Here is a 21,635-nt window from a genome sequence, read left to right on the forward strand (position 1 = left end):
ACTTACTGTGTTTTTGTGTCTTTGTGTGTCAATTCTGTTAGGAAACATGCAGAATATTCATATTAAAAATATTTTCTAAGTGAATAATATTATGAGGAGATAGGGGTAGTTTTAGGTGTAGTATGGACTGAAGGATAATTAAAAAAAAAATCTTACCTCCTAATGATACACTATCGTTCAATAGTTTGGGGTCTGTATTATTTAATATATATATATTTTTTTTGAAAGAAGTCTGTTATGTTTAACAAGGCTGCATTTATTTGATGAAAAATGAAACCATACCATTTAGTTTTAATTATAATAATATTGTAACAATATTATTACAACTTAAAACTAGTATTATTGCAACTTAAAACTTCTATTGTAATATTTATATGTTCATATATTTTAAAATGTAATCAATTTATTGCAGTGATGACAGCTGACGTTTTTGATTGTGCTTTTTTAAATACTAAATTTATTTTTAGATAATATCAATGTTGAAAAGGGTTGCTTAATTTTGTGAAATCTTTTATACTATACTATATAATAATCTTTTTTTTATGAATGGGAAGTACAAAAAAGTGTAACAATGTAAAAGTCTTACTGTCACAATTGATCTATAGAACTTGAATATTTGAAATAGTCTAGAATCCTGTTATATGCTATGAATAAATACAGAGATAAATTAATCAATTTCTATTGTATATGCAGATTTCTGTAGCATGAGCTATATTTATATTTATATAAATTATAACTGTACTGACAATGTAGGAAAACTGTTAAAAAGCCATGATGTACTGTTCTGAGGACGGTCCACATTCAAACGTAATACAGGGGAGGAGAAATGGGCCTCTGTCTCCATCTACTGGTCAACTATCAAACCATCGGATTTCTAAGACGACTTTATATTTAGTTAGCAAGTGAACGTGATGGTTTGAAAAACAAATATATATATACATACAGAATTTTGTAATATAATTTTGTGACAGAAATATCGATTTATAATAGGCTATTTATTTATTTATTATTATTATTATTTTACTTTTATTTTAACAAACACAAAACAAAAGAATATCACAATTCCCCGACACACAGCAAAGATACACAAACAAAAGTAGGCTGTACATAAAATGAAAACAACAAAGCATTGTACTGCAAACAAAAACGTGCAGTAGGACCAACAGAGAACAGGGAGGAAGCAGAAGACAAATAAATACATTCCAAACCTCAGAGTATCACAAATAGAGGCATTTATGCTGTCCAGATATGGTGTCCAAATACGATGAAAAGAATCAGTTGTAGAGTGGATAAAACATGTTAGAAGTGGCTGTGTATTATTTAATGTCTATATGTGTTTACATGTATAAAATATAGGAATATATAAAAGAAAAACTCATTTGAATATATATATTTTTTAAAGTTTATAATTTCAGTAATATTTGCTGAAAATATGTGACGCACAGTTCATATTAATGACAGCTTTGAATGATAGATTAGTTATTTCAGTCGCCAGAGGCTTCAGCCACTCTGATGGAAGTCACGTAAATGCAATTAAATCAATTCAACTGACTCCGGGATTGCTGTAATAGGCTAGCACTGTGAACTCTCTCTCTCTCTCTCTCTCTCTCTCTCTCTCTCTCTCTCTCGCTCTCTGCAAATACACCAGGCTTATTTCAGTAAGTCTTACTTATTTTGAACCAAATCTACTGACAATAAATCAGACTAACTGAAATAATTGGCTTATTTGGTAAACTTGTTTTATGAAACAGCCCCTAGGCCTATATAGTAAATAGAATTGCTTTACTTATTTATTTTTAAAAAACAGATCTTGTGATTAATAAACTACAAATTTAAAATATTTTAAACGTGACATTTAAAAACAACATCTCAGCAGGAGAAAACATCAACAAATAAATGAATAATTAAGTGATGACATAAAAATGAGAGAGAGAGAGAGAGAGAGAGATCAATAAAATATCCTGCTGTCATGAAGACTACTAAAGGGGCCGAATGTAGTTATTGTGGAGAAATGACACATGCTGCCAGTATATGTGTGTGTGTGTGTGTGTGTGGGGCGTGTGAACGGTGCCGCTGACTGGGGCTACTGCCTCAAACACACAGCACTGTCTTTCAGCCATCGAAGAAGAGTTCCTGTACACGAAAACGGTAGGTTTTTCATGTCATTTGAAACCATTCAGAAACTTTATGCCTCTCAGTGGCGTTTAGGCAAAGTATAAAACGGAGGAACAGGTGTAACGTCTGTATGTCTTATGCAAGATCTCTATAGGTTTATAAACTGCAGTTCAGTACCATTTCAAGTACGATTTTTTAAATGATTGAAATTTTTGTCATTCATGAATTGTTAGCAAAAAAATCTTTATAACTGGATTGATTTGTAGGCTAAGTTTATTTGTAATTCTATGTATTTTTTATGTTAAGCTTAAAGCAAGTGAATTACCTGCATTTCCTCCTGTAAACATCCTGTCTAAATTAAATAACACAAATTTGTCATGGATGTAAGTACATAAAGATAATCAAATATCCTGTGAATTCAACATCCAGATTAGATGCAAACTAAATAACAGTCTTATTGAGTTGCATACTGTGTTTAACAAAGTTTCTGTATGGAGATGTAGGGATGTGTATGAGGTTTGCAAAAAGCTCTTTTACTGTAAATACTGTGACTGTGCTCAAACATTTTTCTCTGTGGTGGGAGTGTCCAGTGTCCATTGTGCATTTGTAACCCAGAGTGAATTACGAAACATCTTATTTAATTTTTCCATCAATGAAGAGCAGCAAAGAATGACATCACCAGATAGTCCAGGAAAGAGCATACTGCACACTCACGGGGTGCTGGTGCCATCCTGTATTACTGTGCCTCTAAATTATTGATTAGGTCTAAATCACTGGGGCCAACAGATCTCTGGTAAAATGCACGCTCTCTCTCTCTCTCTTTTTATCTGAGGTATGAAAATATGGACGATCATTCTGTGTCTTGTGCCACTGTCTAAGCCCCTCATAATGAGATACATGACAGGTAGATGAAAGGCTTGGGAGGATCCCCTAACCTTTTCCATCAAAGTTGTGTTCTGTAGGGGACAAATGCCAGCATCAAATCAGACAGGGGCTAAATGGTAATAGGTTCAATATAAAAATTAACACGCCATGTGAAATCACACATATTTAATCCTCAAGCTCTGGTTGTCCTTGTGACCTTCTGGACGTATGGGTAAAAATGAATGCAACCCGAATTCCGGAAATGTTGGGACGTTTTTTAAATTTGAATAAAATGAAAACTAAAAGAATTTCCTATCACACGAGTCAATATTTTATTCACAATAGAACACAGAGAACATAACAAATGTTTAAAATGAGAAATTTTACAATTTTATGCACAAAATGAGCTCATTTCAAATTTGTTGCCTGCTACAGGTCTCAAAATAGTTGGGACGGGGGCATGTCTACCATGGTGTAGCATCTCTTCTTCTTTTCAAAACAGTTTGAAGACGTCTGGGCATTGAGTTTATGAGTTTCTGGAGTTTTGGTGTTGGAATTTGGTCCCATTCTTGCCTGATATAGGTTTCCAGCTGCTGAAGAGTTTGTGGTCGTCTTTTACATATTTTTCGTTTAATGATGCGCCAAATTCTCTATATAGGAGAAAGATCTGGACTGAAGGCAGGCCAATTCAGCACCCTGACTCTTCTACTTTGAAGCCATGCTGTTGTAATAACTGCAGTATCTGGTTTTGCATTGTCCTGCTGAAATACACAAGGCCTTCCCTGAAATAGATGTCGTCTGGAGGGGAGCATATGTTGTTCTAAATCCTTTATATACCTTTCAGCATTCATAGTGCCTTCCAAAACATGCAATCTGCCCATACCGTATGGACTTATGCACCCCCATACCATCAGAGATGTTGGCTTTTGAACTGAACTCTGATAACACTCTGGAAGGTCTCCCTCCTCTTTAGCTCGGAGGACATGGTGTCCGTGATTTTCAACAAGAATGTCAAATTTGGACTTTGTCTGACCATAGAACACTTTTCCACTTTGAAACAGTCCATTTTAAATGAGCCTTGGCCCACAGGACACGATAGCACTTCTGGACCATGTTCACATATGGCTTCCTTTTTGCATGATAGAGCTTTAGTTGGCATCTGCAGATGGCACAGCGGATTATATTTGACCGACAGTAGTTTCTGGAAGTATTCCTGGGCCCATTTAGTAATGTCAATGACAGAATCATGCCGATGAGTGATGCAGTGTTGTCTGTAGGCCCAAAGACCACGGGCATCCAACAAAGGTCTTCGGGCTTGTCCCTTACGCACAGAGATTTCTCTGGTTTCTCTGAATCTTTTGATGATGTTATGTACTGTAGATGGTGAGATTTGCAAAGCCTTTGCAATTTGACGTTGAGAAACATTGTTTTTAAAGTATTCCACAATCTTTTTATGCACTCTTTCACGGATTGGAGAGCCTCTGCCCATCTTTACTTCTGAGAGACTCTGCCTCTCTAAGACATCCCTTTTATAGCTAATCATGTTACAGACCTGATGTCAATTAACTTAATTTAGTTGCTAGATGTTCTCCCAGCTGAATCTTTTCAAAAGTTCTTGCTTTTTCAGCCCTTTGTTGCCCCCCTGCCAACTTTTTTGAGACCTGTAGCAGGCATCAAATTTGAAATGAGCTCATTTAGTGGATAAAAGTGTAAAATTTCTCAGTTTAAACATTTGTTATGTTCTCTATGTTCTATTGTGAATAAAATACTGGCTCATGTGATTTGCAGTTCTTTTAGTTTTTATTTTATTCAAATTTAAAGCATCCCAACATTTCCGGAATTCTGGTTGTAAATAAAAATTTAAAAAGAACTCAAATGTTTTACTAAATTCACTTCACCTAATGAAATTGCAGAAGGCAAATATTACTGAATCTATTACTAAAGTAGATCACCTTTCAAAAATGATTGTATTTTATTGTACTGATATAGACCTGTAGTTTTATGTATAGGGCATACATAATATAAGTAAGTTAAGTAATAATAAGTAAGTTGTAATTTTGTTTATAATCACTTATAAGATTTGGAAAAGTATCAGCCTGGTACGTCAATGTTAAATACATTTTTTTCAAGCCATTAAATTGGCATCAAAAGAAAAATAAAGGTTAAGACTAAAATATAATTTTTTTTATAATTGTTAATCATGTTAGACTATAATCACTTTAAATATATTGTTTGATGTCATCCTGCAGCAAATTGAACTTGATCATCTTATATTGTAGAATAAAAGTGCCAAAATGGGAAATGGATCAATGAAGCTGAACCCTCTTAAGCAGGTCAGTGGCTCTGCCAAATCCAAAAACAATGGAGAATCAAGCTCGGTTTCTCAAGTTCTCAGAGTTAGAGTGGAAGAACTGGAGAATCAACTAAAGAAGAAGGATGAAGACTTGAATGCCAAAGAGCTTCGGATCAAACATTTAGAGGAGCAGCTGGCCCAGCAGAGACGGACCATCTCAGAGATCTCTGACACTTTGAGGAACAAGTGTCTACAGCTCAACAAGCTCCAGGATGCACTGAAGAATCAAGGGGAGTTAGGTCTTCTGCCATCACCTATCAAAGAAAAGGTCAGTCAGTGTCTCACTGGCCTGCTCAGAGATACCCTCAACAGAAGGAAAGGAGCAAAAGCTGGAGTTTCTGCAGAACCTTCATCTAGAACGTATGATTCCAGCGGTATACCAAAGTTCTACTTTGAGAGTGCACGAGTCTGGAAAGAACAAAGGTGAGAGAACTGAGTCATGTTCTGCTTTTGATCATAAAGGCAATTCCTTACTAAGTTTGATTGACAGTTGTGGTCATGGTAGTTGTTGGGTTGAGTATGGAAAAGGAGAAGAGAAGAGAGCTGTGATTTTATATTATATTATATTATATTACACTAATGTCTGCAATATGTGATGAAGTAATACTGAATAACATTTTAGATACAGCATTGCAGGTTTTTTTGTATTTTGCTCAGCCAACAAAATACTTCTAAGCAAAGTCAAAGCAGAATTTGTGCATTCATTGTTTTTAAAAGTATCAGTTGAATTAAATGTGTTTCTGGCCTAACTGGCTGATTTGTGTGAAGTAGGGATTGATTAACTATTGGCTAAAATCATAATGAGTAAATGTGCTTTATGTTTGTGAACTCTAAGGCTTCAGGTTACCTTAGAAGGTCATGTAATGTGTATGTGCTATATACTGTATGTGTGTGTATTTGAACAGGAATATTCATTATTATATCAAGCATCCTCAAAGAGCTAAATTAGATGTACCATTTTTTTATGTTGGTAATTAGTCTGTGTCTTTCATATGCTAAGCTTATGGGAGACCATGTGCGTAGATGCTCATTATGGCAGGAGGCTTAAGTTGGTCTAATCTGCCTGCAAAACACCATGCTGAGATTCATTATCTTGTCTCTATTCTAACACTGAAAATTAAACAACTGGTGCGCTTCATAGCGTGAACTGTCTAATTAGACTGTCTTAAATAATATGAATAACGAGAATAACAACATTACTGCTACCACAGTTTCAAGCAAAACAGTATTCTTTTGTACATTTCCTTTTACTTTGTTTATCCTCTAACAAATGTGTTTCTAACAGCGTAAAGAAGCTCCTCACAGATGCTTTGAATAAGAACCAGTATCTGAGAAGACTTGAAGTGCAACAGGTCAAAGACATGGTGGAATGCATGTATGAGAGGACGTACCATCAGGGAGAATACGTCATTAAACAAGGAGAGCCGGGAAACCACCTGTTTGTGCTTGCAGGTACAAACTATTCCATCATAATCACACTGGCTAGGCATTAATATTAAGATAATATGAGGAACCCTTTTAAGACAGTTTTAGTCATAGCTACCACCATTCAATATGAATCACAACTGTTTTCTCTTTATGAATAGGACAAACCAAAGTGAATTAAGGTGCAAAGTCACTCGGAATGCAAGAAAGAATTTGTTTAAGTACAGTTTTCTCTTTCAGATGGCAAACTAGATGTCTATCAACACAACAAACTGCTCACATCGATAGCAGTCTGGACCACATTTGGTGAATTAGCCATCTTGTACAATTGCACCAGGACTGCCTCGGTCAAAGGTGAAGTATTTCCTTTGTACTCCATTCTATTTCTCTCAGTGAGCTGTTTCTGACAAATATGTCATATAATTGGTTAACCGAGAATTCAAATTGTCCCTGCATGCCAGCTCTGTGGGTTTATTTCATGCTGTGACCATGGATTGCCCTCATGTAGCCACAGGCTATCAAATAAACACCAGTGAAAACTAAAACAACATTGTTTTGTCTTGTAGCCTTAATCTGATTGGTTTGTCAGTAATTTAGTTTGTTTGTTTGTTCACGTGGCTGGATGCCAAATGCCTGTTCTTATAATATTGTCAAATGCCTATTCTTTTATTCCCACTCCTAAAAAAACACAGATGTGTGGTACAACATAATTCTTTACCAGTAATGCTAAATTAGAAGTCATTATATTTCAGTGGTTAACTCTTAATGTGACCGTCATTGATACTCAAAATCTATTAGACTTTTTCTTCCTCTTGTATAAAATCACTTCCTAATGGCCCTATTGGAAGCAGCTGTTGTTTCTTGGTTACTATACCACTAAAGTTTAAATACATGCCACTCAGTGAGGAACGAGGAAGCTTCTTGTATTTCCCTTACCTGCTGTTTTGTTATAATCGCAGCTGCCAGCAATGTGAAGACATGGGCCCTTGATCGAGAAGTCTTTCACAACATCATGCGGATGACTGCTGAGGCTCGACACGAGCAATACCGCAACTTCCTGAGGAGGTAATCCAAACTGTTCATCCCTCCCGCTGTTTACTGTGGTGTCCTACCACATAATGTGTAGCCAAGCATTAACCGGACCAGAAAACGAGAGCGTTTTTTGCATGAAACTTCGTGGAGATCAAACAAAGCTAGGATTTTTTTTGGTGGCATTAGCCATGCTACTGATAATGAAGGTCAGTTTGATAGCCTTCATGGTCTGGTTGAAGTTACCTCTGTGACCTTGCTTATGTAACTATCAGTTTAAATAGCAAACATGAAAGGAGGAAAATGCAATAATTAAATTTGAGGGCTCTTGAAGACATTCTAATAAGAAGAGACTGAGAGATATTGTCTTATATAATCTTATATAAGATTAAATAAACACAAATGTTCTCCATAACCATCACTTCATTCTGAGTCAAAGGGGAAGTTTAGTCATATGACGTTATGTTTAGTTTAGTCATATGACGGTCATAAATAGAAAAATAAATGAATAAACCAATGTATTTAAGACAGATGAACATTGGATTGAAATTTAATGCTCAGTTAAATGAGACAAAAAGAGACAAAAATGACAAAAGTTATATTTAGAAAATCAAAAGATGCCTCATTGCTTGTCTCTTGCAGCTCTCCTAACTGTTTTTTTTTTTTTTTTTTTAGTGTTTCACTTCTTGCCAGTCTACCTGGGGACAAACTAACTAAGATTGTAGACTGCTTAGAGGTGGTAAGTAAAACTTTTTAACATTAATAATAATAAAAAAGAAAAATAATCAGTCCTCTCAGATCCAATCTGTAGTGAATACTTGTTTTCAAATGTCTAGATCCAAAGTGACAAAACAGTGTTGATATTCCATCTTTCTTCACTCTGGCCCAGTATATTGTTACCATACTTATTTAACTAAGGCTGAGCGAAGTGTTCACTCCAATTGAGGGGACGAGTGATTTGTTAAAGATGTTTGTAGCAGCCAGTATAGGCTGCTGACTGATTTATTCCAGTTCACCATGAGGGGCCAAAGTGAGTTTTTCCAAAAAGAGTGTGGGCTTTGTCAACTCAATGTCAAATAAGCCTCCTCGTGTTCTTCAATGCTGAAAAAAACATCAAGGACATTCTTCTCGATTGTCGGCCCCTAGGGTTGAATGGGAGAATGTCGTTATTCAATCACTCCAATGGAGTTGATTATATTCCCCTCTCTAGGGGTAAGGAAGCAATGTAACCCAATAGTGGCCCAGATGTTTTGGACTGAAACATGCAGATAATGTGGAACTCTATCATTAAACAGTGGGGAATGGAATGCAGACGGGACGCTAGAAGAAGACAAATGTTTTGAGACCCTCAGAGGAGTGTGGCATGCCTAGAAAGCTTCTCTAATGAAACAGCAGTGCTCTGTCAGAAAGACAGTTGTGGATGGAGATCACTTGAGAACATGGACCAGAGAAATGAAGACTCAAAGAATGCCTTGGAATGTCTCTGACGGACAATGTTCTAGAATGTTCTAGTCATTTGTATCATTCCATTCCACTTTTAATAAAACATAATTTTTGCAAATCACTTGAAAACATTCTTGGTCTCCTATTGAATTGGATGAATAACAGTTCGTCGATCAGTTCATTGAACCAGTTATTTTTATTTATTATAAAGAAGCTGAACTATTTTAATGGTTAATGAAGTCTTACCTTAATGTCAACAATACAATTTCTAACCGCTTCTATTGTGAAAACACATTTTAGTAAATTTGACAAGTACGTAAGCAGTCAATGTAGGAGGCATATCTACTTATATCACTGTAGAAGCAGACATGGCAGCCTTCCTGTTGTCTCCCTGGGGGGATCTCTCCAGGAATATGACAGCACTGGCTTGATGGTAAAATCAATAGCTGAATGAGTTTTGTCTTGTGTTTCCTGATCAGGAGTATTATAATAAAGGAGACTACATCATCCGGGAGGGAGAGGAAGGAAACACCTTTTACATAATTGCCAACGGAAAGGTAATTTGCTATATATTATCATCAATTTGTTTGGTCAGACTTGGTTCTGTGTATTTATTGAATTAGTGTATTATGCTTAACACTGAATTGTTTCTCATTCCATGGGGTTGCTTGAAAGGAAATACGAACGTATTCAAGATGGAGGTCGATGTGGGTTTCCAGTATGATCATTATTGATTTCCTCCTTCCCAGAAACTTTTATTAGTAATATAGTGAATAACCCTTTATCAAGCCCACTGAATACAACAGGTGCATTTCTAAAGAATTTATTACTTCCCAGTATAGAGGTTATGCTATATACCATCAAAAAAAATAAAAAAAGTGATTTAACCCACTCGAGTCACCATTTTTCCACTCCACTAATCCTCATGGACTTCACTGCAGACGCTGATCTGGGTCTGTGGGAGGTCGAACGCTTTCAGATAAATCAGTAATTCGACACTGAAGGGGTTAAGAGACGGGACTCTCCACTGGGAAGCAACAGGAACTGTTTAGCATGAGCTAGTCAGGCTTGGATCCCCTGTTGATTTCTGCTTCGCTGTCGCTCAAAGTGGGGGGGGTTTACTGAGGGGGAGAGAATTTAATTACCGGAAATGATGGTTCTCGTCAGCCCGTCGCCACCATGTCCGAGAGCGTGTTGGGAATTAGGCCATTAGTGCCAGCCACCAAAAACTGGCTATCAGGAAGGTCAAGAGGGTCACCGTGGTTTTCTGGATCATTTTACAGGATTGAGAATGAATCAGAATTCAGCAAACTAAATTCATTTCTTCAGTGTCATTATCGGTATCTCAACGCACATGAAATCTGTATAATAAAAAATTAATTTGGACCATAAATCCAAATTCAAAATACAGATCATAAGGCATACAGTTGTTCTCTTAATCTGATTTGAAACCTAACCTCTGTCTTTCTGTGTTGCCCAGATTAAAGTCACACAGAGCACACAGGATCATGAAGAGCCTCAGATCATCAACACTTTGGGGAAAGGGGATTATTTCGGAGAGAAGGCCCTCATCAGGTGCCGTCTTTCTTCAATCCCCAGCTCAATTCTCATTTCCCCACTTTAATCCTGTTTCAGTAACCTTTTGGTGTATGAGGACTTTTAGTATTACTGCAGTAACAGAGAGCAACTTTGTCTTGTCGACGTGTATTTGATTTATACAGAATATTATTACAATCAAATCCACGGAAATGTCATTTTAGGAGCCATTTTTAGCTCAGTTTATGTCTAATGCACTTAATGTGTTCAAACCACAGCGATGATGTCAGATCGGCGAATATAATCGCAGATGAGGATGGTGTGGAATGCCTTGTCATTGATCGAGAGTGAGTTCCCATTTCAAGATCATCATAGAGTTGCTTATGATTTTTTTGTACTCGCTGACAGTAACAACAGTCTTTTCTTAGAACCTTCACTCAGACTGTTGGGACTTTTGATGAGCTTAAAAAGTACCTCCAGAGCTATGTGGAGAATTTAGCACGGGACGATAAGAAGAGAAATGCTAAGTAAGTACCAGCTGTTTCTTTTCATTTAAACAATGATAATCTTCATGACTTTTTGCCTCTTCATTGTGCTGTCAAACTGTGTTTTCAAGTGAGAATAGCCTAAAGGCTGAGATTTGCCACCAATCTCCAATTGACAGAATATAACTCATATAATTAATAACATGTACATATGCACATTTTTGGATTTAAGTATTTGAATCCTCAATCCACCTATTTACTCATACAGTGGGGTCCAAAAATCTGAGACCACTTCAAATTACTTTATCAGCAGAACAATGGTCATTGTCACAAATTTGCTCATTTAATTATATTCAATTATATTCTTTCAGGAGGTCAGGAAGCTGCACTCCTCCCACCACCCCAGTGTCACATTATATGATAGAGCTGAAAGAGAGAGAGAGCAACTTTGCCTCCACTATACCCTTCAGCTGCCTCGAGGTTATTGCCACGCTGGGAGTTGGAGGCTTTGGCAGAGTTGAACTGGTTAGAAGCTTGTTGACAATAATCACACTTGCTCTTCATCATTTAAAACATTCCAACAAAAACCATTTCCATGAAGTGAGGGAATAATATGAGCAATAATGACACCAGTTTTGCTCTAGGTGAAAGTGAAGAATGAGAACGTGACGTTTGCTCTGAAATGTATCAAGAAACGGCACATCGTGGATAACAGACAGGAAGAACACATTTACTCCGAGAGGAGGATCTTGCTTGAGACAAACTCCCCTTTCATTGTGAAGTATGTTCATCTAGTTTTAGAAATGCCTGTTTAGTCTTGTGAGTTTTAGGAAATACTGGAATATCTTAAAAACAATGTGATAATTGAATTTCACTGTTGCTTTTGAAAGAGACACCCATAAATCCCTGCAGTGTTCACATGATCAAATTAAGAGAGAAGCACCGTAACCAAATAAAAGAGATAAGTCAGTGGCAATGAATGTTTTGATCTAATCTATACATTTTTTTTCACTTAGAATGTACCGCACTTTCAAAGACAACAAGTATGTGTACATGCTGTTGGAGGCATGTTTGGGTGGAGAGATCTGGAGTCTTCTTAGAGACAGGTTAGCTGCATTTCATGTGGTCAGTGTCTAGTGGTTTAATGCATACGCTAAGCATGTCTCTGTTTTAATACAGAGGCAGTTTTGATGAATACACTGCCAAGTTCTGTGTGGGCTGCGTGACAGAGGCCTTTGACTACCTCCACAACAATGGCATCATATACAGAGACCTGAAGCCTGAGAATCTCATGCTGGACACAGATGGATACGTCAAGCTGGTAAGCTCCCCCTTGCTAAATCAGCAAACCTCACTCAGTAAACTCAGTACAGCGATATCGATTCCAAGGATCTTTTCTCAGGTGGATTTTGGCTTTGCTAAGAAGCTTAAGTGTGGCCAGAGGACCTGGACATTCTGTGGGACTCCAGAGTATGTTGCGCCTGAGATCATTCTCAGTAAAGGTCACGGTCTCAGTGTGGACTTCTGGTCTCTTGGAATCCTGATCTTTGAACTTCTCACAGGAAGGTTTGCATCATCTTATGTTTTCATGTTCTTGTCATAAACCCTGTGTTGTGGAAAACATTTCTTAATACATATGCATGTGGAAGACTTGTTCTGAGTATTGAAACATATTTGGTCTGATTGTTCCTGAAGCCCCCCCTTTACTGGCTCAGATCAGATGATTATATACACATTCATTCTGAAAGGAATTGAGAAGATGGACTTCCCTAAAAAGATCACCAAGAGGCCCGGTGACCTTATTCGAAAGCTGTGCAGGTATGATCATGGATCATGTCTTTAACATGTTTTCTGAACCTGTTCAGGTCCCACAGCTATAAATCATAATATGATTTTGCTCTTTTTTTCATGAAGACAAAACCCTTCAGAGCGACTGGGGAATTTGAAGAATGAAATAACTGATATTAAAAAACACAGGTAAGAGTACGACAGTCACATTCTGGTGCTGTTTGACTAAAGAATGTCCTCAAAAGTTATTTGAAATACTCATCTCGTACTTATGAACAAAATATTAGTCAGAGCATTTTAAAAATCACAGTTTGCTTGGTTTTTCACAATGATGGCAGCTCAAATAACCCAAGATCACTCTGAGGATGTTTTAAACAGGTTTCCATCATGTTAGGAAACATTACATTGCATTTAACATTCTGAAAGCTGGGCATCAATAAACACTAATTTTGAAATCTGTGCCATTGTCACCGACAGCACATAAATTGGTGATTTAATTCATGATGTTGTTTTTTGGTGTTCAGATGGTTTACAGGATTTAGCTGGAGTGGTCTGAAATCCAGAAATCTGATATCACCGCTCAAAAGAGAGGTACAACACACCTGCATTACCTGGACAGAGTTTATGTTATAGGATTGTGTCATAAAATAACATGTATAATACCGAATATAATTTATGTATATCTTTTTTATTTTACACTCACCAAGGCTGCAATAATATTGTGAAATTATTACAATTTAAAATATATTAATAAAATAAATAAAAAAATGTAATTTATTCTTGTGATGGCCAACCTGAATTTTTAGCAGCCATTACTTAAGTCTTCAGCATCACGTGATCCTTCAGAAATCATTCTAATATGCTAATTTGCTCAAAAAATAGAGTTGTAATGCTTAATATTTTTGTGTAACACTTTTTCAGGATCCTTTATTGAATAGAACGTTTTTTTAATATACTTAAAGTCTTTTCACTTTTGGTCAGTTTAATACATCTTTGCTGAAAAACTGACACTTTTAAACAGTAATGTATCAGAATATGATCTTTTTCTCCAGGTCAAGGGACCCACTGACCACAGCTACTTTGACAGTTATCCTCCTGAAGAAGAAATCCCTCCAGATGAAATGTCGGGTTGGGACACAGACTTCTAATTGACCCCTCAGTGCACCATGTGTTCAAACAGTGTGAGTTAAACAAAACTCTTCTCCAACATGTCAGCCTTTCTTCCAAGGAACCTCAGACCATTAAGCCAACAGAAGCAGTGTATGTGGCGCAACAATGGACTCCTTGACCGGAGGCTGCTGTTAGTGCTGTGGGAGGCACAGCAGAGGAGTATGGCAAGCCGTTTTGACTTTTATTCCTTCTCCGGATATGAATTCTTGATATCAACAATTCAATTTTTACTGGTTAAAATGCTAATTCTTGATATCAGGAATTATATTTCTACTAGTAACAATGGCTATTTTTGATATCAGCAATTAAATTTCCACTAGTAAAAATGTTCATTTTTGATATCAAAAATTCAATTTTCAACAGTTAAAATGCTAATTCTTGATATCGACAATTAGCATTTTAACTAGTGAAAATTGAATTGTTGATATCAAGAATTAACATTGTTACTAGTGGAAATGCAATTGCTGATATCAAAAATTAACATTTTAACTAGTAAAAATTGAATTGTTGATATCGAGAATTCATATCCTGAGAATGAATAAAAGTCCAAACGGCTTGCCATAGAGGAGGACAGACATAAGAAGGGAATTGTTTCACCGTGTTCAGATGTACTCATACATTGTGATGATAAACATTGCTGTATTTGACCGAAACTGTACCACTGAGATGTCAGAGCAGGATCGGTCTGTGAGAATCACAGAGGATGGTGTGAAACCATTGGTAATATTTACCTTTAGAAGTGCAGAAGGGTTAGTGGTTTGGCAGGAAGGTGAGATGTTCCTTGTTTTAGAAGCACTGGTGACGTATTTGAGCTCCTGAAGGTAATAACCACCTGTGACTGTGAATGCCACTGATGAAGTTTCAAAGGTTAACCTCAGCGGGTGACTGCCTGGCACTGCACTTTGTGCACTTCAAGCAGAGATATGTGAAAAGTAGTATTTTTAGTGAGAGCTCAAGTACTTCAGGTGACTGTAACCCTCTGCACCTGAGCCAAATATGTTTGTGTTGATGTAATGCTTGGTACTTGCTTACTTTATCCTCGTGAATAGAATTTTTTTTTTCATTTTTAGTGTGAGAATTTAGATTTGACTATTTTACAGTAAATGTTAGCTGAAATGTACAATTTTGTTCCCAGCACATTTCAAGTTCAGCCGTTTGTGCACATTAGTGATTTGTAAATGAGAATATCTATTAAATAATGGAATTTGATGTTTGTGTGGTAACTTTCCAGACCTTATTGACCCATTAAGCCGTTTGCATCATGTTCCATGATGCAACAGTCTCAACGTATTTTTGATTGCATAACAATGCAATCAATTTTCAGTAAAGTTCTGCTGGCCAGAGGGCTGAGTCCTTCAATACATGACAGATAAACACATGGCTACATACTTCTTAAAACTTTATTGAGTTTTCTTTGAATGGTCTGCCAAAAGGGCTTCTTTCAAATATAAGGAGGCGTGTTACAAAAATAAGCATTCTCACTCATTCGAGTCATGTGATTGCTTCCTTTTGCACCCGTCTGACCTTTGTGCAGCAAAGCTCAATGAATATTTAAAGAAGCCCCTCTGTGCTTCACAAAATTAAGATACAGATGGCATCATACAGAAAATAAATAAATGCTTTTAAAGGTCATTTCCATATACAAATATAATTTCTTATGAAGCTTATAATACAAAGCACATCCTTTCACCTACATCATAACATTTACAAAACGCACAGTGTGGTGGAAGCCTTCCAAAAAATATATTACACAAATGCTAAAGGAGTGCTTTACATAGTGTTTCTTGACGTGTGTTATATATTAAGATAATAGCCCACTTTTACATATGTGTACATTTCTCTGTTGTCCATAGGTTGAATTTACATCAACAAAAAACTCATGCAGCTTATGAAATGTCATTGCTTTAGTTCTATGCTAATTTCAAAGTAAAAACAGAACAAAATGTATACAGATATCATTGCAACAAATTGTCACATTTTCTCCAAATAAGCTGGTAGACTAAAAATATTCAGTCAAAATAAAACATTACATAAGTTACACTCATCTTTGTGAAATATAAATATTCTAGTAGAATATTTTCATGTATGATGAATCTTTTTAATGTGGTAAGGCACTTTATATAGGTGTTAAAGAGACAGGCTTAATATAGTCTACATACATCTTCCTGAACGTATCATCTGAAACATTTCTCATTTTGACATCTATTTGCAGTTTTCAGAGGAACAGCAGAAAAGTTTTTCATGTTAACAAAACTGAAACAGAATGCGTGCATATACATCATGAATTTGGCTAAATGTGAGGATTCGACTTGTATTAGTAGGTCAGATGGAAACATGATCGAACATATTTACAATTGCAAGTAAAAAAAAGCCTGACTAAACAAAATTATGTTTACAAAATGTGATGCAACACTATTACATGTAAGCTCGTAACAATGCACATTTTTGGAGAAAATAAATATATATATTTTCTGAAGAGTAAAGACATTCAATACATAATCACCCAGAAATTAAACACTGTTTTAAGCTTAATGTGGAAAACTGAATATGTAACTTATATAGGTAATCATTTTAATATAAATCTTTTTTTGACACATCATAACAAGAAGAGATTTCTTTTCAGAACATTTGGGCTCTGGAGTAAAGTCTACCTCAGTATAGCAGCCATAGAATATGAACAATGAGAGTCAATCAATGCCTCTGTAGCAAAAATATAACTATAATAATGACAGATTATACAAACTGTACAGAAACGTGATGGATGACAGCAAATGTTTGTCCCCTGTATGCCTAACTGCTGAGGTTATAGAAACACGAGAACTTCCTGGTCAAACGCAGACAGACAGTCTCTTCATATGCTCATATCTCTAGTGATGCATGAAGCCTCCTGCTAACAGTAATGAATTCCTTCTGGAAAAGCACTTTGCTCTTCACAATCCTTAAAGCTGGAGATAGTTCTTCAAGGGTTATGAATCTTCAGTCTTTCTTCCAGTGCAAAAATTGGGAATCAGTTTAAGGGAGGGAGGCTGGTGAAAGAGACCAAAGCGTTTACCGACAGGCACAGGAGTCCACTGTCATATTGGGGTAGACCTTGAGGACCACATTCTTGTCTTCATCAAAGAAGAGGATGCTGAGGGAAGACATCTTCTCCGGTACACAGCAGGGCTCTGGGATGCCTGGGACCACCCCCACCGCCCGCACGATGCTCTGAATGGTGGCGTGGTTTGAAGGTTTCAAAGACTGGAGGAGGTCAAAAGTGCAAGAGGTTAGACATTTTTCTGAACCTATTACTGGGTTTAGGACAGCACAGTTTGTTTTTCGATAAACCAGTCAAAAGCACTGGGTGTCCCTACAACACTAAAAGAAGTAAAACATTGTGGATTCATGGGTTCATGCAATTCCAGCCATGTCCCAATGTCTGTGAAAAGAAACGTGCTCAGAATCGTTTGAAGAGCAAAGCAAGCCTGATAAAAAAATTGCCTATTAAAAAATAGCTAAATGTAATAAAGATTAAATCAAATAAAATGTAAATTAGTAGAAAAACACAAACTTAAAACTTCATGTAAATGAGAAATGTTAGTGCTTTTGCAACTAACTGAAAATAAGTACTACAATTACTAAAACTATAAATAGATTTTTATATAAAATGAATGAAAATTTAAAAGGCAAAAGCACATAACAAAATGACTAAAACAAACTAAAAAATAAACTGTATATAAAAAAAACATTGGTAATGCACCAATGTTACAATTCTGGCAAATAACCAATAAACTGTAGATATTAAAATGCTATACTATTTTATTTTATTATTTAGAAAACGCTAAAACCATTTTTTAAAGCTAAAAGTGAATTTAGCAATTATAATGCTCATTAAGATAAATTGATAATTGTTTTTATTATAGTCTTATTATATTATTAGGGGTTTTAAAGATTAACTTTAAGTGACTATTAGGCAATGTTAATCAGAAAAAAGAAAAAATGGACATGTACTATTAAACATCCACTGACACTGATAATTATAAAACTTTAATATCTTATTTGATATGGTACTGTTACATTGTGCATCCCTAATTTGCTTAAACAAGATACAATTTCTTATCTTATCTTATCTGAAGGGATGGTAAGGGGTTTAGCCACATACGTTTTAGATAATGAAACAAATTAATCTTGGTTTTGTATAATTAGCTTTACTACATAAACATAAACTTCAGTAAACTGCCACATTACTGAAGTAAATTAGACATGTTTCTTTAAAACCATTGGTAGCAACATCTCAAAGTAGCAATGGGCAGGTTTTAAGAAGAAGAATGGAAAATGGTGTGATAATGGAAGCTTAATGAACTGCTGTGCTGCCCACAGTGTGGAGCTGAGTGATTTACAGCTGTTCTCCTGACTGCCACTAGATGGTGCTTATAAATCACTTCTCTTCATGTTTGTTTCTGTCCTTTTCCCCACTGCATCACAACAAATAAACTAAATGGGTGCTTCTTTTAAAAACTCATCTTGACTTCTTGCCACATTAAAAATAAAACAGTCCAGCTAACTTTCTGCAAAAAATGTGCGGAACCATGAATAAACAACGTACCTTTGGCATGGGGAACTGACATGACCCCGAGCAGTAGTAGGCATCAAAAGATTTAGGGGAGATAATCCACTCGCTCCAGCCGATATCTGCAAAGTCAACCTTTAAATATCTGCGAGCACAGTTCTTCGGCTCGTTCCACTGCTTCTTGCGTGCTTTCTTAATGGTCTGGTCATCAAACTGCAGGAGAGGGTTCTTGAGCCGTGGATTCTTGCGAGGCTTCTTGCGAGGGCGCTTGACTGGTTTACTCTCCACTGGATCATAAGGGCTGGTCTCATCCAATGTAGGTATCTCAAAAGGGTACTCTGGACCAGGAAGCTCATTGTTCTGTAGCGGCAGCAGGATGTTGGCGGACCGCTTGGTCCGATGTTGTGTGGAGGCACTGCGATTATGTATTTCGAGCATATGAAGATTAGGCACCAGTCTGCTTTTGCGTCTCTGCAGGGTGGACACGACACTCTCAGGCTCTGAGATAGCCGAGTCATTTGCGTAGACCAGAATGTAAGGAGACCTATCTGACAAGAGTTTCTTCCAAGGGTGATGTCCTTTTGAGTCAATGTCAATCCCTATGAGAAGCTGGTCGTGTTGCTTGGCTTGGTTGACTACACGAGTAATGTCTTTCCACTGCCATGATATGAAGTCCCGGTACATTGTGGAGATGTTAATGGAGAAATGGCCGACTGTTCTGGTGGTGTTATCCACAAAGCTAAAGCTCCAGACATCAAGGTGAATATGACCTTGTCTTCTGAGGTTATGGTGAGCGCAACTCTTGTGCCTTGTGCATCTGTGGCTGTTGTTCTGCAGGTCGCCAATGTAGTAGTGCAGCGTTGCTGAGAGAACATCCTCAGACTTAGTGAGGGAAGTGAGGTTGAAGATCTGTAATTGCTTATTATTGATGGTCCCTAATAAGAAAAAAACAAGCAGACAATGAAAAAAAAAGCATTGGATTACTAACACTCTTCATCTGACACTCATATTTCAGAAGACATATTTCATGTCTACTAACTGAACACTAGGAGGCGGCATGAGTGCAGAACTGCGCTGCCATGTCCACTAGTCACAAGAAACTGTAGGCTTGTTTTTTTTGTGTGTGCAGGTCTCTCATAAATGTGGAAATTCGCGTGTTGCGCTTTTGGGGTACATTTTTTTTTTGTACGAACAATTTGCACTCGACGTAATTTCATTAAAAATCCTTCACCGTCTTAGTGATCCGTAAATGTGCACGAACAATATTTATTCCGTGAGATAGATTGCGAGGTTATTTTTGAGAATATAATCATTAAAAAGACAATGCTATTGTGGCGAGGAAAGCCGCTTGATTCGAGCTTGTTTTGATGAGAGATCTGGCAACACTGTGACTATCATACGAGCGCCTCAGCGTGAGCAAAGAAGCGCACTTATCAGCACGAGCGAAAAGTTATAAAAGTAATTTATATAAAGTATATTATAAGTAAGTTTGATATAAAAACAGAGCAGTAACGAAATCGTTGAATCCACTTGAAAAACATGAAGACTCGTTTTACAATAGTTTTACAATCAATGAGCAACACCTCCGATGTAGAGTTGGCTCGTTACATGTATCGACATCTAATAGCATCCGTTTTAAAGCCTTAAAACATCTAAAAAGATTAATGAAACGCTATAGGATGAGCTATTCCCCTCTAGCTGCTGTCTCACGCAAATAAAAGTCAACAGGTGTAATTGTACCAACTGCAACACAAGTTGTTACAGAGTTACTTTAAGCTGTTATTATTTATATATAGCCTACAGGAGAAGTTATGACAGCCTTAGTCATTTTCATGTATGGAAAAAGATGCATTTTAATGTGCATGTAAAAATGCTGTCACGTATTACGCATTTTTTTGGCGTTTGATGGAAGAAAGTCGATTTTCATCAAATCAATAAGGTGAATAAATGATGAGAGATCTTTATTTTTTGGTGAACTTCCCCTTTAAGAGGTCAAGCTCAAAATGAATAAACACACCAATACCTTAAAGTAGGCTAAGAGAAAAAGTGAGGTGGTGGTATTAACGACTCCATTAGGCTACTTCATTTAGTCATTTACTATGAAATGAATTTAACACCTACCCAAATGCCCTTTGAAGCTGCGGACAGTGTTCCCGTCTTTGAGAGGGAATCCCGCGCTGGTGTATTTGGCGTAGAGCATCTGCATGTGTTCTGACAGCGTGTCCTGCTCGCTTCTCTTTGCATGTTGCTTATCTTGCGCCTCCAATTTTTGTCCAAATTGCACGTCTTTTGAGGAACCCATGAAGGGTGGTTTAAGCACAGCACAGTATCCACAGCACAGATAACCCCATCCCAACAGGAGGATAAACAGTCGTTGACAGCGATCCATGCTGGACTGTACGGGACTGTTGTAGCTGATCTAGGTGTAATATATCAGTGCTGAATGCGTTTCCAAACTCTTGTCTCTTGAGAGGGAGAGCATCACATGGACCCCCAAAATAAGGCAAAGACAGCGAGAAAAAAGAAGGGTGAACTTTAAACAAGACGCCACTTTGGTGTACTCAAAATAGTCCAAATGCAAAGTTTCCAAAGATCGACGTTCCTGCAGCAGATATCACAGTCCCTGTGCAAAATGTGCGAGGATGTCCGTGTGAGTTTGATCTGCTGTAGTCCTGATGGTCAGGCTTGATCCTCGGTTTTGTGTCTGAGCGTTGCTGTTCTCAGCCAATCGCGCCTCTTCCCTGCGTTCATTGAAGGTAAAGCTTGTTGCGCCAGTAATATATAGGTCTTACGGGAGCAGTCGGACAGCGTTGGGAAGTCCGACTGATTTCCGCGAATCGGTTCTTTTGGACGGTTCGTTTCAAAGAACCGGTTCACT

At 37.1% G+C, this 21,635-nt stretch overlaps 2 protein-coding genes across 2 annotated transcripts; one reads left to right on the forward strand and one right to left on the reverse strand.

Annotated features, from left to right (window-relative positions):
- Positions 1 to 5,273: 5,273 nt before the first annotated feature.
- Positions 5,274 to 15,416, forward strand: LOC306871258 (cGMP-dependent protein kinase 2-like; the record flags this gene model as incomplete). Its single annotated transcript, XM_079419057.1, has 18 exons — positions 5,274 to 5,755; positions 6,618 to 6,784; positions 6,998 to 7,111; positions 7,717 to 7,822; positions 8,462 to 8,525; positions 9,709 to 9,786; positions 10,710 to 10,804; positions 11,044 to 11,112; positions 11,194 to 11,292; positions 11,622 to 11,775; positions 11,895 to 12,031; positions 12,267 to 12,356; positions 12,430 to 12,571; positions 12,653 to 12,816; positions 12,946 to 13,068; positions 13,165 to 13,227; positions 13,563 to 13,629; positions 14,091 to 15,416. The coding sequence occupies 18 exons, from the start codon at positions 5,274 to 5,276 to the stop codon at positions 14,184 to 14,186; spliced, it is 2,310 nt and encodes a 769-aa protein (XP_079275183.1). The 3' UTR covers positions 14,187 to 15,416.
- Positions 15,417 to 15,591: 175 nt separating this feature from the next.
- Positions 15,592 to 21,635, reverse strand: LOC306870808 (bone morphogenetic protein 3-like). Its single transcript, XM_079418235.1, has 3 exons — positions 20,879 to 21,635; positions 18,794 to 19,692; positions 15,592 to 17,448 (listed from the first exon to the last, which is right to left on the reverse strand). Exons 1-3 carry the CDS (start codon positions 21,144 to 21,146, stop codon positions 17,257 to 17,259), a joined length of 1,359 nt encoding a protein of 452 aa, XP_079274361.1. The 5' UTR covers positions 21,147 to 21,635; the 3' UTR covers positions 15,592 to 17,256.

The sequence above is a fragment of the Barbus barbus genome, assembly GCF_936440315.1.
Source record: "Barbus barbus genome assembly, chromosome: 6".
NCBI lineage: Eukaryota > Metazoa > Chordata > Actinopteri > Cypriniformes > Cyprinidae > Barbus > Barbus barbus.